Source organism: Drosophila suzukii, chromosome 2L (assembly GCF_043229965.1).
Source record: "Drosophila suzukii chromosome 2L, CBGP_Dsuzu_IsoJpt1.0, whole genome shotgun sequence".
Classification (NCBI taxonomy): Eukaryota; Metazoa; Arthropoda; class Insecta; order Diptera; family Drosophilidae; genus Drosophila; species Drosophila suzukii.
Window position 1 is genome coordinate 20,334,080 of NC_092080.1, and position 18,454 is coordinate 20,352,533.

General features: G+C 36.1%; 4 protein-coding genes across 5 annotated transcripts; 2 read left to right on the forward strand and 2 right to left on the reverse strand.

Annotated features, from left to right (window-relative positions):
- Positions 1-4,255: 4,255 nt before the first annotated feature.
- Positions 4,256-7,051, forward strand: LOC108017973 (phenoloxidase-activating factor 2). Its single transcript, XM_017085275.4, has 4 exons — positions 4,256-4,407; positions 5,590-5,977; positions 6,034-6,289; positions 6,346-7,051. Exons 2-4 carry the CDS (start codon positions 5,594-5,596, stop codon positions 6,951-6,953), a joined length of 1,248 nt encoding a protein of 415 aa, XP_016940764.3. The 5' UTR covers positions 4,256-4,407; positions 5,590-5,593; the 3' UTR covers positions 6,954-7,051.
- A 1,153-nt stretch (positions 7,052-8,204) lies between these two features.
- On the reverse strand, positions 8,205-10,747 carry Usp14 (ubiquitin specific protease 14). Its single transcript, XM_017068893.4, has 7 exons — positions 10,602-10,747; positions 10,371-10,546; positions 10,205-10,309; positions 9,207-9,589; positions 8,976-9,132; positions 8,855-8,920; positions 8,205-8,799 (listed from the first exon to the last, which is right to left on the reverse strand). Exons 1-7 carry the CDS (start codon positions 10,615-10,617, stop codon positions 8,275-8,277), a joined length of 1,428 nt encoding a protein of 475 aa, XP_016924382.2. The 5' UTR covers positions 10,618-10,747; the 3' UTR covers positions 8,205-8,274.
- A 1,257-nt stretch (positions 10,748-12,004) lies between these two features.
- Positions 12,005-14,963, forward strand: LOC108021000 (BOS complex subunit NCLN). The gene is made up of 6 exons (XM_017089467.4): positions 12,005-12,256; positions 12,622-12,700; positions 12,769-13,237; positions 13,644-13,826; positions 13,890-14,318; positions 14,383-14,963. The coding sequence occupies exons 1-6, from the start codon at positions 12,100-12,102 to the stop codon at positions 14,746-14,748; spliced, it is 1,683 nt and encodes a 560-aa protein (XP_016944956.3). The 5' UTR covers positions 12,005-12,099; the 3' UTR covers positions 14,749-14,963.
- LOC108020999 (uncharacterized) lies at positions 14,947-17,563 on the reverse strand. 2 transcript variants are annotated; one of them, XM_065863336.2, is made up of 6 exons: positions 17,357-17,563; positions 17,090-17,185; positions 16,965-17,019; positions 16,791-16,891; positions 16,608-16,734; positions 14,947-16,549 (listed from the first exon to the last, which is right to left on the reverse strand). In XM_065863336.2, exons 1-6 carry the CDS (start codon positions 17,527-17,529, stop codon positions 15,062-15,064), a joined length of 2,040 nt encoding a protein of 679 aa, XP_065719408.2. In that variant the 5' UTR covers positions 17,530-17,563; the 3' UTR covers positions 14,947-15,061. The 2 variants fall into 2 exon arrangements, with proteins under 2 accessions (XP_065719408.2, XP_016944955.3); XM_017089466.3 differs by having other exon boundaries at positions 16,965-17,037.
- Positions 17,564-18,454: the final 891 nt, after the last annotated feature.

Sequence of the window (18,454 nt, forward strand, 5' to 3'; positions counted from 1 at the left end):
CGTTTCGAAGTGAAATATGTCAAGATACCGTCGATGGCCAGGGCTAACTTGAACCAACGGAATGCTTACAAGATAGATCCCGTTTCCAGCATTCCATATTTTCATCCTTTTTCCGTTTGAGGTGCGTTCAACCCATACAAAACCAAGTCAGTTTTTCGGAGATTACAAACTATTCGATTATAATTTTTTGTTTTCTAGCGGAAAAGTTTTTATTTATGCTATGCTCTGTTATGAGTCGATTTTTGTTATGCGATTTTTAGAAAATAGTTTGCAGCGCGAATGCAATAAAACAGATTCAGCTACTCTGATAATTTTTTGTACAAAAACCCAAATATTCGAAAAAAAGCTATTTATAGCACTTGTACCACATCTAGGCCAAATATCTGGCGGTTCTCTAGTAAAAAAATAAACGCCTGAGAAATATTTGGTTGATATAGAAAATAAAAGTTTTTTTCAATTTAGCTTTAAACGTTTTGTATCGGAACATTTGTTCTTATCGTTTTGGTAATGTGTCTACTTTGTCCTTAATTAACTAGTTTAACATGTATATACGAAAAATTCTTTTTAAGTGTATTGATAGGTTTTGATAGGCTTCGTTGACTTTCTACCGCAAATGCCCATATTGATTTTTTTGATTACAAATACAATTTTTTTTTCATCTGTAGGACCCAGAAACAACTGAGTGGAGCTAGTCATGAACGGCTTTATTGTGTTTCTATAGCTAACTATTTCAAGATAATTTACAGAAGCAGGGCATACACGGATTCAGATTTTAATTCGACTGTACTCCTGTCTTCGGTGTACAACAACTTAGGTATTAAACTTTCGATCCATTAAATGTAAAACATTTTTTACCGTGTAAAACGTAAGCTGGGGGCTTCATTTTGCACCAGCTTTAAAGCTTCTCGCCGTCTCGTGGGAAGCAAAGATCACCTCACATTTGAGGTTGAATCAGAAATCAAATCAGTTGAGTGGATGGTTCATTACTTGACGAACGTTTAGCTTCCTTATCAAACTAAAAAATTAAGGTAATAGTGTACGTATTGTATTAAATTAAAAAACATTAAGATTAAGATTAATAAAATGCCATTAAGGACACACTCTTTTGCTTCATACTATCTGGATATAATACTCTACATGTTTGTTCTATGTAAACCATCTGCAATGAATATACATATATGAATGCATGTGTATTTAATTGAAATCAATCTGTGGGATGTTAAAGTTCAATGAAAACAAGAAAGGAAGACAACTTCGGCAAGCCAAAGTTTGTATACCCTTGCACTTCTAATTATTAAATTTAAAAATACAAAAAATTATAATCCCAATAGTATAAGATAATATGTCAAAAAACACCGAAGCTATAATTTGTTTCATATTATTTTCCCACTAATTTTCCGATCGTTCCTATGGCAGCTATCTGATATAGTCTTCCGATTTTGATAAAATTAAATTCCAAAATCAGAACTAATTAAAAAATGTTATTTCCAAGCGTAGGAGGTTATATGTAAAAAAACACCGAAGCTATAATTTGTTTCATAGTATTTTCCGATCGTTCCTATGGCAGCTATATGATATAGTCGTCCGATTTTGATAAAATTTAATTACAATTCAAAATTAATTAAAAAATGTTGTTTCCAAGCTTAGGAGGTTATATGTTAAACAACACCAAAGATATAATTTAAAAATAAAATTTTTTACGATTATTCCTATGAGAGCTATAAGATGTAGTTGTCCGTTCCGGCTGGTTCCGACTTATATACTACCTGCAAAAGAAATAAGACTTTTGGGAAAGTTTATGCCCGATAGCTTTAAAACAGACGGACATGGCTAGATCGACTCGTCTAGTCATGCTGATCAAGAATATATATACTTTATGGGGTCGGAAACGACTCCTTCACTGCGTTGTAAACTTCTGGCTGAAATCAATATACCCTCTGCAAGGGTATAAAAATGTAAAATAGCTCCCTGTATTTTTATGAGTAAAAATCAGAGACAATGGTTGATATATAGTGTATGTACAACCATTAATTTATATGAATTGTATAATGCACACGTTAACTTGATCCAAAACCGGTTTGTCTATTTCATTCGCAAATAAATTTCTGTTTTCTTCTAAAGAGAAGAGGTTTAATTGCTATTTCAACCAGCATCGTTAGGTGATAAAAATTATAAATAAAAGTAGGGTTAAGCAAATAGGCATGATTGCAAACTGTACTTATTTATGTAATAATTGTGTATTTTATAATTTATAAGGTTGTATTAATTAAAATCTTTTAAATTGATGGGGAGAAAGATTTAATGGATCCCAGCTTAAAGCCTAGTACTCACATCGATGAAAACCGGGAGCTAACCATAGAAGGACCAAATACGCGGCTAACGCTCAGATAAGCTAAGGAAATACCAGAAAAAATACCAGAATTAGCGAGTGAATTTCGATGAACGCCGTTAGCTGCGGCCCAAAAAATAAGAAGTGTAATCTTTGGCGGTTTTCGTGCAAAGGCGGTATGAAAACTAAAAAATAACAATTTAAGGAAAATCCAATCGACTGCAGGAGGTCAGTGCAGATAAAAAATAACTCGTATTCCAAGCTGTTGTCCAAATTTTGTTTCTTAAAAGTAATTTTTTTTTTATTACTGCCCTAAACCAATTTTTCAGTAACAGAATATTTATTTTTCTTTTACAGTAAAATGATATTACTTAATTGCCTTATAATATGCGCCTGCATATTCACTGGTGGGGCTCAAGATCGTACTCTGGACAACTTGATTGCAGACATTTTCAAAGCCGATGAAACACCCAGCTCCTCCACAACAATCACTCCAGTTGTCAATCCCAAAGATCCGTCAAGCAACTCAGGAACAGGAACAGACAAAGGAACAGAAACTGGAACAGGATCAGCCCAATACCAATCCTGTGGCGATCAAAAAGTGTGCGTACCCCGTCGGCTCTGTGCAAATGATACGATCAATAACAGCGGTGATGGTATAATTGACATTCAGCTCGGTACGGGCTCACAATGCAAAAACTATCTGGATGTGTGCTGTGATCTTCCAAACAAGGATATCGTCGATGGACAGGGTTAACTTGAACCAATGGAATGCTTACAGAATAGATCCCGTTCTCAGCATTCCACATTTCCATCCATTTTCCGTTGGAGCTACGTTCAACCCATACAAAATGCTCTGCAAACGGTGTTATGCGATTTTAAAAAATTGTTTACAGCGAGAATGTAATAAAACAGAACAGCTGATTTCCCTTATACTTTTCTGTAAAAAAAGACAAATAATCAACAAAAAAATAAATTTATACCACATGTAGCACACCTAGGACCAACATCTGGCGGCTCCTTTATATAAAAATAAACGCCTGACCATTACATACGCAATGTACATTGTGCTTACTTTAAAAAAACACGTTATATTAAACCTAATTTTTCATTGGGACTTTCGATCAGATGTAAAATGCAAAATAAAAACGATTTTATTTTTTATAATAGGCATTACATTGCACGTTTCCCTTGTAAAATGTTGAATTTCTCCAACTTTTGGTTCTCAAGCCATTTGACATGCGGATAATTATTCAACATACGATTTCTGCGTATTTTTATGGAATATTTAAATGCAATTTTTTAGAATGTTATTTCGCTTTTAACTTTTTGGCTTGGGACATTTATTTTTTCCATTTCGGTAAAGTGTTTTCTTTGCCGTTAATAAAATAGTTTAACATGTAAATACTAAAAATACCTTTTAAGTATATTGATTGGATTTGACATAAAAATTAATTAAATTATATACAAATTGATTTGCTTAATTGAGATACCACCTACTTATGAGCTAATAACGAGTGAAATCATACAGAAATATGTTTTTAAAATATGTATGTAAAGCTTTTTGGCTCGGTTGACTTCCTAGCGCAAAGCAGCCATCGGCGGGATGGCTACCTCATCCACTTCTATCCAAGCTCTACACAAAAACCATCAGGAACAAATGAAAGACCTTATTAACCCTTGAAATGCTCTATGTTAATAACGATCAACTGGAAACTGGGCTCAAATGGGTGACCCATCACAATATCGAGAATCTGGACCGACATATTACATATGAATAAACACGGCATATTTATTTATTCAGATTATATTTCGACTACACACCTGGCTTCGGTTTGTAAAAAATTACAAATAGGTATTAAACTTTCGATCCATTAAATGGAAACAATTTTTTACTGTGTAAAACGTAAGCTGGGAACTTCATTTTGCACCAGCTTTAAAGCTTCTCGCCGTCTCGTGGGAAACAAAGATCACTTCACATTTGAGATTGAATCAGAAATCAAATCAGTTGAGTGGATGGTTCATTACTTGCCGAACGTTTAGCTCCCTTATCACATTAAAAAAGTCAAAGTAATAGTGTACGTATTGTGTTAAATTAATTAACAAAAAGATTAAGATTAAGATTAATAAATGCCATTAAGGGCACACTCTTTTGCTTCATAATATCTGGATATAATACTCTACCTGTGCGTCTTATGTTCTATGTAGACCATCTGCAATGAATATATGTATATGAATGCATGTGTATTTAATTGAAATCAATCTGTGGGATGTTAAAGTTCAATGAAAAAAATGTAAAATAGCTCTCTGTATACTTATGAGTAAAAATCAGAGACAATGGTTAATATATAATGTGTGTACATTGTACATCCATACCTTAATATGAATTGTATAATGCACATGTTAACTCGATACCAAAACCAGTTATTTGTCTATTTCATTCGCAAATAAATTTGTGTTTTCTTCAGAAGACATCATTAGTTGAGTCGTGTGTCTTTTGTATGTAAATAAAAATAAGTATATGTATATTGGAGACAAAAAAGGTTTAATTTATATTTCAAGCAGCATCGTAGGGTGTTAAAAATTATAAGTAAATGTAGAGTTTAAACTCTAAATTTTCATAAGTTTTTTAGGTTCAAGCCAGCCTTTAGTTGTCCATAAGGACGAGAATACTGTATTTGGATTGCCTAACGCACTCCTTTTTTGTGTATTGTATTGTTCTTTTGCAATATGACATAAAAAGTTGACCCACCCTAACACATGTCCATTTGTAGGCCCGTAAATACATGAATTTCTTATCGCACGAACTTATATTTAAACCTAAAAGCAAATAGGCATGATTGCAAACTGTACTTATTTATGTAGTAACTGTGTATTTCATAAAGAATAATATATTGAAATAATGTATTGAAATTCAAGAAGAAAACAGGACCAAACTGAAAACAAAATAATCTTTTAAATTTATGGGGAGAAAGCTTTAATGGATCCCAGCTTAAGCACATAAAGGTATCCGTATCCGCTTGTTTTGGCCGAATAAGATGTGTCATTCTTTCTGGGGGATTTACATTTACCTCGTTAAGTGCGAAGTTCCAGCCAAAACATAAGTCGTTAGTCACCAATACCTTGTTCACCTTGTGCTGGCGATTTTTCGATTAAATCAACTCTTTTGACCCAAATTTGGTTTCCTAAAAGTAATTATTTTTTATATTAGTACCATAAACTTACTTTTCAGTAACAGAATAATTATTTTCACTTTTCAGTAAAATGATATTACTTAATTGCCTTATAATATGCGCCTGCATATTCACTGGGGGGGCTCAAGATACTTCTCTGGACAACTTGATTGCAGACATTTTCAAAACCGATGAAACAACCAGCACTTCCACAACAAGCGCTCCAGTTGTCAATCCCAAAGATTCGTCAAGTAACCCAGGAACAGGGACAGACAAAGGAACTGACAAAGGAACAGGAAATGGAACAGGATCAACCCAATATCAATCCTGTGGCGATCAAAAAGAGTGCGTACCCCGTTGGCTCTGTGCAAATGATACGATCAACACCAGCGGCGATGGTATAATTGACATTCGAATCGATACGGGCTCACAATGCAAAAACTACTTGGATCTGTGCTGTGATCTTCCAAACAAGGTATCCTATTTTAATACATTTTTACTTGCCTTTGTTTAACCTCATTTTATATAAAGAGAGAAGTCCCCATATTCCCAACTGACCCTGAAAATCCCGAAGGCTGCGGATACCAGAATCCCAACGGAGTTGGCTTTAAAATCACTGGAGCGGTAAACCAGGAGGCCGAGTTCGGGGAATTCCCTTGGATGTTGGCTATTCTTCGAGAAGAGGGATCACTCAACTTGTACGAATGCGGCGGAGCTTTGATAGCTCCGAATGTGGTTCTGACTGCGGCTCATTGTGTCCACAACAAACAACCAAGTACCATTGTTGGTAAGAAAGTGCCGTCATAGATATTTCTTATATTTATCTTAAACTGCTGATTTCAGTGAGAGCTGGAGAATGGGATACGCAGACAAAAACTGAAATCATTGCCCATGAGGACCGATACGTTAAGGAAATAGTATATCATGAACAGTTTAACAAGGGAGCTCTTTACAACGATGTTGCTGTTATGTTGTTGGAAAGCCCATTCACCTTCCAAGCGAACATTCAAACTGTTTGCCTGCCCGAGGTTGGTGATAATTTCGATTATGATCGTTGTTTTGCTACCGGTTGGGGTAAGAACAAGTTTGGCAAGGACGGGGAGTACCAAGTTATCCTGAAAAAGGTGGATATGCCCGTGGTGTCGGAGCAACAGTGCCAGACGAACCTGCGCGAGACTCGTCTCGGAAGGCACTTTATTTTGCATGACAGCTTCATTTGCGCTGGAGGTGAAAAGGGCAAGGATACTTGCAAGGGCGACGGAGGTTCCCCCTTAGTATGTCCCATTAAGGGCCAGAAGGGACGCTTTAAGTCTGCCGGTATTGTGGCCTGGGGAATCGGCTGTGGAGAAGAAAACATCCCCGGAGTGTATGCCAGCGTGGCCAAACTTCGTCCGTGGATAGACGCAAAATTGAAAATTTGGAATATTGATCCCAAATATTATACACCCTAGACAATCTTTCCACAGGGTTAATTGTTTGAGAGAACAGAAGAGCAAAAAATAAATATGTACTAAAATTATGTACGTCACTTGATTAAAAAATATACAAATTGTTTAATTTTATAAAAACTATGGGGTGATACGGACATTTGGAATCCATTTATTATACCCGTTACTCGTAGAGTAAAAGGGTATACTAGATTCGTCGGAAAGTATGTAACAGGCAGAAGGAAGCGTTTCCGACCCCACAAAGTATATATATTCTTGATCAGGATCACTAGCCGAGTCGATCTAGCCATGTCCGTCTGTCCGTCTGTCCGTCTGTCCGGATGAACGCTGAGATCTCGGAAACTATGGGAGCTAGGCTATTGAGATTTGGCGTGCAGATTCCTGAGCTTCTTACGCAGCGCAAGTTTGTTTCAGCACAGTGCCACGCCCACTCTAACGCCCACAAACCGCCCAAAACTGTGGCTCCTACAGTTTTGATGCTAGAATAAAAATTTTAACTGAAATGTATTGTTCTCATCAATACCTATCGATTGACCCAAAAAAAAGTTTGCCACGCCCACTTTAACGCCCACAAACCGCGAAAACCTGTGACGCCCACAATTTTCATGCTAAATAAAAAATTTTAACTGAAATGTATTGGTCTCGTCGATACCTATCGATTGATCCAAAAAAAAATTTGCCACGCCCACTCTAACGCCCATAACGCTTAAATCTGTATACCGCCGGTAGGTGGCGCATTTTAATCTCTCTTTGCTGCTTGCATATCTCCATATAGCTGAGTAACGGGTATCTGATAGTCGAGGCACTCGACTATAGCGTTCTTCCTTGTTTTCATATCATTTTAGCTAGCGGCAATGTTAAATTTAACAGTGTGGCATAAGCCTCACAAACACTAGTCGTTCGCATTGATAATTGAATAATTTGTTGTTTGTTACAAATTGTTAACATTACCAAAAGGTCGTATAAACGTACGTTAATTTTGGATAACTGGGACATTTTTGGAACAGCAAAACCTTTTGGACAATCCTGCAAAGAAATGGTGGTGCTCTGTTGGAATAGGCTGCTATTCAATTATTTTTTTTATTGTTTTGTAGATGGAATAAAGGACGGTTTACAGATGTACCCTTTAGATACATTCTGTTTTGACTTCTAACGTTAGATGGAATAAATATTTTGCGAAGATTTTTATAAGATGAAATGGTAACACATTGTTGCTTCGATACATTTATCGGATTCCTAAATGATTTTTCGCCATTAAGGTTTTGGTTATTTATTCAGAATTATTATATTAACAATACAAATGTAATGACGTTAACACAATTATTTATAGTTTCTCCAAACGTCTGGGTGCATATAAAAGAACGTATGCGCAATGCCAGTCTCCACCTCCGGACAGCCGCAAGATCTCTTCTGTAGCCACAGCAGATACCTCATCGTCGTCGAATTTAAACCATACATCGCCACTGGAACGAACCCAAGCCACATAATGTCCCGAGGAACTCGAGCGACCTTTGTGCGTCAGAACGGCTTGCAATGTATAGAATCCAGAGTTGTTGCTGCCCAGGTCGTCATCGAACCAGAACTGCTCGTATTTAATGTCCTTGTTCTCTTCTTTTGCTTCGTTGGGCTTGACAACGTCAACTTCCATCTTCTTGTCCTCCAGATCCTTGAACTTCGAACGCATGGGGCACAGCTTGTTTTGCAATTCGGGAGTACACAACTCGAAGGCATCAAACTCAATGGGAAATTTAATATCCTTCAACACCTTAGCATTTATGCCTTCCTTTCCTTTGTATTGGAAGCGCACAAATTGTACGGTAAGATAGGCTGGTAGTCGGCTCACCAAGTACTTAAAAAAGAAATTAGTTAGTTTTCCAACCCAAAAGTGAGCCTAGAGATCTTACAGTTCGAATGTACTTTGCATCGCGTCCCAGAGTTTCCGATTTTTTCACCAATTGCTCTTTCATTTTCTGAAAGCGAATATTAAAGTTAATGCAGCTCAACGTTTTTGTTGATTTTACTTACGGATTTAAGTCCGCTCTGCATGTACTTTACATCCATTGAAATAAAGCAACTCAACTGCAGGAAGTTCTCAGTTGTTACGGTTGAGGGTTCATCGGGAAGCTCTTCTGAACTCATCTTAACTTCAAAAGTGCCACCGAAGAATTGGTCAATAAACGAGCTTAAAGAAAACGTAATATATATGTGTATGTTATAGTATGGTATTTTTAGGGTAAAACCAAAAGAATGCCTCACCTGTGTCTTTTCTGGATAGCATTCGATGGATCCTGGTTTGTTGGCCGAAGCTTTTGCTGCAACATTTTCAGGATTTCTGCCCAGCACTCGTTGGCGTCCTGCTGTCTGTAAGTGCCATTTTCGCCGGTCTGGGCGAATTGCGGCGATGCCCGGTGCAATGCCTGCAGCAGAACAATTGGCGTCACGGTTGTGCCCTTCTCCATTTGAGCAAATATGGACTTCATGGCGGACGATATGGAAAATGCAGTCGACATGGTGTCAGTTCCATCGTTACTGAAAGTGGACAAGGCAGTGCGAAGCTCAGGCACTGCATTCAAGCACTGAACAGTGGCATTCATGTAGCACGTATTGCCCAGATTTGTGAGCCCGGCCGGTAAACGCATCTGCAAAGAAGATAATCTCATTTTAGAACGTTAAAGAGATATTTCAAGAACCTAACTAAAATAAACCTACATTCCTAAAACTATTTCGCAAATAAATAAAGTACTTGTACCGAAGAAAGCATTGCGATTCCATTAAGTTAATGCTTAGTGAGCATTAAAAACTTAATTTTATTTTGCTTAATTTAAAAAGTCATTAAAATTCATCTGCAGAGCTGAATCGTAAATACATTAGCGGTTACTGTGTGCTCCATATTTACAATTGAGGGTTTAATCAATACAAGTGTTTATGGCATACTGAATTGAAAAAATGCACTTTGTAAATAAACAGAAATATTTGCCATTGAAACATTTATGTTTTACACAAAACAATATAAAATTGGTCGGATTTTTTTTAGTTTTTTGTATGATAACATGGTGACTCAGCAAATTTGGTATAAACGAGAATTTATAAATTAAGATACTTAAAAGGGGTAAAAATATAAGTTTTCTCGTTTTACATACACATTTTGGTGGCTTACAACCAGAAATTTTCCGAACCGAAATAGTTAATAGCCCGGGTAGCATTACACCGTACTTAAATACCTACATGCATCTTAAATCAACCAAGATACATACCGCTGTGGCGGCTTCCGCTTCATTCATGTCCTCAATAAATTTGACCGGTGTAGCAGGCACCTCTGGAACACTCTCCTTGCTGCCCAGCAACAAGACCACTGCGCCCTGAAGAAATGAAGACTCTGGTTAGGATCAGACACCGGAAACACTTCAGAGGCCGACTTACGTCCTTGATCTGCAAGTTCCACTGATCATCCTTGAGAATGCCACCCTTGCACATAACTTTCTGGCGATCCGGTTGAACGCCAGTAAGGGCAAACAACTGGGCCTTAAACAATATCGGCTCCTCATCGGTGTTTACATCGATATCTGTGTAGAGCTCCCGGCCCCACTTCACCTTAACTGAAAGTAATACGATCAAGTTTTGTAAAAACAACAGCCGTAAAACACTAGATACCTTTAAATGCGGGCATGGCTAAATTTTTCGTTAATAAAAGTTGTTCTTTCTGTAAAATTCAAAGTCATACTAGCCGAAGCAGAGATGCGCAAAAATACGATATTTTTTTGCATTGCTAACTAGATCAACTGCACGAAAGATGTGTCACGTTTGGAACGCTGGAAATGGTACAATTTGGCATAGGTCTAGAAAAATGAAATCATTTTGGAGAAATTTTAGTTTTTGAATAAAAAAGAAGTGGAAGAGATATACGATATATATCTACAGACTTATACCAAACGCTTAACCTTTTTTGATGATGTTTAAATTTTACTTTTTTATTCTGTTGAGTTGCTAAATTGTTTAAAATTATATTGAAACTTTAAACAAGAAATGGACCTTAAATGGATCTTGTTGAATTTTCAATCAGTTAGTTTTCTATGAAAATATGATGATCCTCAGTAAAATTCCATACAAACTTATCTTCCATCACCTATAAGTTCCGTGGTAAAGCCAAGAATACAAAAATCCCATGTCTGCCAATTTTGTGGCTTACAATTATTATATATCTTAAATATGTTCGCTAAAAAATAGTCTCTATCTTGAACCATCAGAGAAAATGTGAAAGACTAAGAAATTTCGACTTTGTCTTCAAATTCCAAAGACATGGGCAATGGCTTACTATTTTTAGCGAAGCCGTCATGTATTTAGAGTGTGTTTCAGCGAAAATGTTTAAAATAAGTCGGATTATGTAGGCCACATAATTCAACATGTGGGCAAACCTGTAGTTGATATTAAACAAGTTAGTACAGGGCTTATACTCATGAGCACTCAAATGTCATGGAAAACTAAAAATGGTTTGTGGAAATTTCACAAAGTTCCAATTTGTGTTCCTGTGTTGTTTGTAAAACTTCTGGGTACTAAATACATAATCAATTTGGCATTTCATTGTTAGTAAACGGTTTAAATAATTAACAAGGTTAAAAGAACTAGAAATATACCTTCTAAAATTATTTTAATGTATATTATCCGGACTACAATGATTAAGGCAACAACTCTGGCTTTTAAGGACTTAACAGACTCAAAACAAATGCCCAAAAATTGTGAAAATTGAATTTGTATAGAACAGCTGACCAAAATTAAACAATTCAGCAATGCAAGTTGAGGAAAAAGCAAACACTTTCGATAAGAGTTTAATAAGTACAATTTGATCTATAGGTCGTTGTGCAACTGCATATAGTTTTTTCATTCATTCCTTTAAATATAAGGTTTATTAATACATAGGGTACAAATTGTAAATGTTCAAAGCATTCTCACTGTTCCCGTGCGTTAAATAGCAAGTGTGTTTCGATTCCATCCTTCTGGTAAAGACGAAAATGACATGGTCCGATTACCATAATTTTCAACCACCCTTATTATCGATAAAACAGCTGATACTTTTCCAAATTCTTTCTTATAATTAGTTAATTGCCCACATCGGCAGATTTATTAGAAAATAATCCTATTAAAAAGATAAAAGATGAATGAAGCGGACAGTCTTGCGGAAATTTTTAGAGGCGGCTTACCTCACTGCCTTATCATTGTTTTTTCTATGTTGTTAATATGCTCACCGGTAATGCCAAGCGAATTCGAGGTTATTTCCATGTCCAAATACGATCTAAATGGGCAACATTATGGTAAGTAAATAAAGGAAAAGATAAATATTAATTATGTAAGTTTTTTGTAAGGAATGCCTCGGACGTTTGTACCCAAATGTGGATTACATTTTCGGCGGTGCTTCTGACCTAAATGTTTATGAACGTTGACCAGGTCTTTTCTCCTTTATTTAATTAGTAAATTTGAATCTCATTAACATAAGCAAACGTATACCTCTTTTATTTTTTCTTCTGTTTTACTTTTTGAAGAAGAAGCTTCTCTTTGGACTAGCCTTTGTAACTAATTATTATTCATATCCGGTATTTTTGGAGCAGAAGCTTAAACTAACACATACATTAATGAATTATTCTTAATAATTCAACATTTACTTTCTTTATACTTTAAGGAAGCCGGGTAGCTGCAATATCTCTTGAAGCGAGATCTTTGTATTCATGGAACACCTCTAGGCACTGTGTTCTCACACGGTAAGGAGACATTTTAATCTATAAAATAATAAAACGTAACATCTGCAATTAAAATCTATTACTTACAGGTTAACCGACTTGTCTATTCACGATTTTGACAAATTAAGGCAAAGTGCTGGAGGACTAGTCCTTATGTTGCCGTCGAACATCTTGGATCTAGATCTAGAAACCAAAGAACTTATAACTATTTTAGAGCAATCCATGCTGACACATACAGCTGCGGTGCCCATATACTTTGCACCGTACAATAAGGATTTGGAAAAGATCATCGATGACATTACCTATACGACCACGGATAACGCGGGTCAAAATCAAACGGCTCTGGGGCAGTTGATTGTAACAGTTTCGGCCAACAGATACCATGTGAATGTTGGGGGAGGAAGTATTGTGGCCAATAAGAACAGCAAAGTTCCTATTATCCACGGCGAACTGATTCCAAATCAGTTGGCCCTAAAACCCACAGAAGCAGTTGGCGATGTGCAGAAACTTCCAGTCATCTTGATAACCGCAAATCTAAAAACCTTTGGAATATATAATGTAAGTAATTTGCATATATTTATACATCAAATGTTGTACTTTTTTTTAATAGTAAAAGCATCTTGGCTGCTTAATAAGAATCTACAAAAATCATCTAAAATCTTTAAAAAATTCGGCAAGTCACTTAAAATGTATACATGTATACAAAATATTTTACAATAACGATTTACACGTGGTAGTAATACCTTAACAAAATTCAAGTTATGCATGTGTGAGCCTCCGAGATAAGAGCTCCCTATCTAAAAGTTTATGATCTTTATCTGAGTTTTTCTGAGTAGTTTCATGTTTCTACGCAATTATTTAAAAGGTAACAACTGCTAATCTATAGTAGGTGTAATCAAATATATCTAAAAACAAAATTAATTCTTTTTTGTAATGCAATTTTTTTTCCCCTGATATCATTTAGGATTATCCAGTGAATGCTGATGCTGCTGTTCTACTGGTGCTAATGGAACTGTTTAGCAAATTGCACTACACATCAAGTATGGCACCGAAGTATCGCCTCCGATTTCTGCTTTCGGACGCTGGCGTCCTACTAAACTTCCAGGGCTCAAAGAAGTGGCTCGAGGTTGATGATAATGCACTACAGGTTTGAATAACTAAATAAAACGAGACATATACAGATTTTAATTTAAATTTAATATTCTTCTAGAACGTTGAGTTTGTTCTCTGTTTGGACACCATAACCGAAAGTTTATCTTACTCTGCAGACAATGCTTTGTACATGCATGTTTCTAAGCCACCCAAGGATAAGACTTCTATCAGTAATTTCTTCAAGCTCTTGAAATCATCAGCTGAGAAGTATTCGAATGGACTAACGGTGGAGGGTGTCCATAAGAAGATCAACCTAGCTGACACCAAACTTGCATGGGAGCATGAGCGCTTCAGCATCAAACGCTACCCTTCATTTACCTTGTCGTCCGTAAAGAGTCCGAGAAGCCCCATCCGGACCACGATATTCAAAAACGATGAGAGCAGCATTGTGGAACACACTCTGAACACGTCGCGAATTATTGCGGAAGCTCTGGCTAGTTTTATGTACAAAGTGGATCCGATTTCCAGCATTTTCGATGGGCAACTGGTAAGTTACATAATATTTTGATTGATGACTATTGTGATTAACATATTCTCTTTCGATTTGGTAGGCTATTAAAGAAGAAAACATCTTGCCATACTTTGGAGTTAAATCCATACTGCATAATAACGACGTAAAGGATGCTTTCGAAAAATACCTTAACAATGTTAAAATCATTTACGATAAGCCTGATGGTAGAGATCCGGAATTTATGTTCTATAATGAGAACGATGTGAAACTGAATGTTTATAGAGTTAAGCCGGCGATCTTCGATCTCTTCCTAACCATTGTTATTGGCGTTTATCTATTGGCTGTATTCCTCGCTATACAATACTTTCCCCGTTTCTACGACGAAGTATCGAAGTTAACAAAAGAGGATCCCGTGGGACAACTCAATGGACACTCTTCTGAACGACTTAAAATGAAATCCCATTAGTAACAAAATGGTATTGAGTAATATAATATTTGCAAGTAGGAAAATTTAAGTCAAAATTATTTTTCAAAACTTTACTAATGATAATTGAACACTTGTTACTTTAAAGATAATAAATTCTATAAAACTGTAGAAGTCTGTCCACGGTTGATGTGGCGATCATAACTGACCCTGCGTATCTCCATGTTTGCAATTAAAATATTTTCTCTTTTAAATAAGTACATTTTTTTATTTTATTGCGTATAGATTTGGTTTTGGTGTAATATTATTACAGTAATATAAATATGTTTGTTTAGCGCATAATTAATTTAACTCGTTAACACGAGCCGTTGTTGAAACTAGAACTAGCTGAATTATGAGCTCGACTTGGTTTAGGCAATGGGTTCCAGTCCAAGTTTGATGAAGTAGGAGATGACTCCCTGAACTGACCCTTGAATTTGCTTATCTTGCTTATAAACAAATTATTTTGGGATGGTAATTCATTGGTATCCGAGGTACTAACAGAAATATTGGTAGACGTCACTTCCTTGGAAGATCTATTATTAACGTTATTTAACTCATTGGGATAGTTGTATCTATTTTCCGCATAGGAGGGTGTTAAATAAACTTTTGTGCCCTTGGCTGCGCTTTCACTTAAAATCTTCTGATTTCGGCTTATAGATTCTAGCACTTCCTTAATGGACTTCTTCTTCCTCATCCGCGGTGTTGGTGTAGCATTTGATTCCCGTTCAGCTGAGATTGAAGACCGGAAGCGATCGTTTCTAAACCTTTCTCCAATTCTTAAATCACTTTCCAGATCAAACTCTTCTCTTATTTGTAAAACTTCGGTAGTTTCAGCTGGGTTTGGTTGAACTACATTTGAAACAAAGTGGTTTTCATCAATCTTTGATTTTGAACCGTTTACGTTTGGTATTTCTTCCACATTTCTTTTTGGAAGACTGATAGGACCACTGGAACTAATGTTCTCTTCAAAGATCTGAGAAATTTGCTTGACCGTGCCAAATGAATTCGTTTTTCTATCTTCTACATATGGGCTATCACTTGGCTCCAGATCTGCGCTCGCATTTTCAGAATCATTGGTTGGTTTGACATTATTATAGGCAACAGACTGTTGTGTTTTGGAAGTGCTAGGGCTAATAGAGTCTTTAGAATCTACCAAAATGACTGATTGCTTCAAAATTTCTGTATTATTTGGAATATCTGCCTCATTTGTAATGTCCTTAATTACTAAGGGCTCCTCTCTGATATAAACAGGTATGGTGCCGTTTTGCTTTTTGTTAACTTTCTTTTCATCGAGTTGAATGACAAAATCGTTATTTGGTTTTTGTTCGGAGCATACTGTTATGTGTTCAGAGGATTGGTTAATATGAATGCTGGCAACACACTCAGGTGTTTTGGAAGTGCTGGGTTTGATTTGGCTATCTTTGTTAGAGAAAGTGACCTTTTGCCCCTCAGTGGATGTGCACGGTATTTTAGGTTCATTGGACTGTATTATGTGTACTGTGCCATTGCATTCTGGTTTTGGGGAAGTGCGGGTATTAATTTTGGTTTTAGAGTCAGAGGTAGTGACCTTTTCCTTTTCAATGATTGTGATTATTCCATTGGATTGCTTTATATCAATGCTTTGTGGTGCTTTGGACGTGCTGGGGCTAAGTTCGCTATCGGAGATCGTTGCAGGTTGATTTGCTTTCGGTAGTTCCTCTCGAACTTCTTGTTTTATTAAAGATTCTTTTCTGTTGTTAACAAACTCGTCAATTTCAGAGGCAAGAGACTCGATGTCTTTGGTAGCTAGGTAGTCCTGGACCTACGAGCGAATTTAAGGTTAAATTTAAGTAAGCCTTGGGGAAATATAATTGTATTACCACTAGTTTTGGCGGCGGCGGAGCTCTCCTCTTCTTCCGATATCTTCTACTACTCATCGGGGAGCTAGGACACGAATCCGGTTGCGATTCGAAAGGATTTGAGCTTGCAAGACTAGATTGGGATAGCCTACAAATAACATTCGTTACATTTTTTTATAGGGACTTTTGAATGTTTGGACTTACCTTAGGTTCTGTTGATTTGGCGAGGAATATCCAGAAAACTGCGTTGTGCTTCTGTACCGATCATTGCGATTAAAGAATGTCGCATTGGAGATTGAATCAGACTAAATTTACCAAGAGTAGTAATCATTAAAGCTTTTATTTTCTGTAAATACGTTTTCAGATATTAATATTTACCTCTCTTCTAGCACCGATATCTTGAAGGGATGTGTGGCGGTCACCTCGAAAAACTCTAGAATTCAAATAGGAACTATATGAGTGTTTATAAACAGCCCTTAAATGCAGGTCGTAGTGTTACACACTTATCATTTAAATCTCGTCTTAGGGTCGGCGGGCTCTCTGATGTTTTATTTATTCCTAGTGTTGAAGACTTCTTTTTACGAAAAGAATATGATTTCCTAAAACAAAGAAGTGAAATACAAATGCATTTAATTTCTTTAATTAAAATAAGATTTTTTGTTATAATTGTAAATTGTCTATAAATCCATCTCAAGCGTACAAAATTGGGGCATAGGATAAGTTATTTTTACATTTTACTGATCGAGATAAATAAAATAAAATAAACTCACCACAACTCTTGCAAGTTTCCGATAGACAAACTATGCCTGCCATTTTCGTTCTTTTTTTTGCTAAACCCCCAAAATCGAAGGCGCTTGTGGTTATCATCTTCGTAGAAGGGATTTAAATGTTCCGGATAGTTGTAAATTGATATGTGACTAGTATTTCGCTTATTCCAACTCATTGTTGATCAGTATTTATGCCCGCGTTAAATAAATCTGAAAGAAATAATTACTTATTAGGAAGAAAATAAGAAATACGGTTTTAACCAAGTGTACCGACTCCAAAATAAGATGCCTATACATCAACTCAAAGGCTAAAATGGTCAAGTTCACACACACATGAGTTTAAAGGATTCCAAAGTGTTTCTCTAGTTGATTTATAAATTTGTCCGAATGCAATGTACCCTTGATCTGAGTGATTATCGAGTATAAATATAATCACCGGTATGACGACATTACTATACATATGGGATGGGTGCAGTACGTTTCTATCTACAAACCGGGTTTGGTGGCCTTCGAAATTGGTTATATGAACTATAAAGTATAAGTATATTTTGTCAATCAATCTATTAGATGATCATTATATATAAAATATTTATTAAATTAGCACTGCTTCGAAATATCAAGCGATAGGATCTTATAGCTCAAACAACTATATGCTAGGCACACCCTACAAATTCACCATAACTTCCCCAGAATTGATTTCGATTACGTATTTCCGTAACCATGCTCTTATCGGATAATTATCTGTTATAATTATACAATTACTGCGGACTTTCTTTCGGTTTCGCGATGCAATTTTAAATTCACCGCGGATGACGGATTAAGGTGACGATTAATTTTTAAGTTTAGACTATGATTGATCCGAGGCTATATAATATGCATTCCTCTTAATTAATATAAAATATTGTTTCATGAGTAATAACATTCAGTGACTGAATTTCAGTCAACGTTTTTTCTTAGCACAGAAGAAATAACTTATTTAAATGATATTTTTAGTGCTGTTATCAAAAGTTTAAATTTGCTTCTCAGTGCTGCATTAATATTATCTTTTTTTAAGTAAATAATAACTTCATATCAAATACTGGGAATTCCAAATGATTTTGG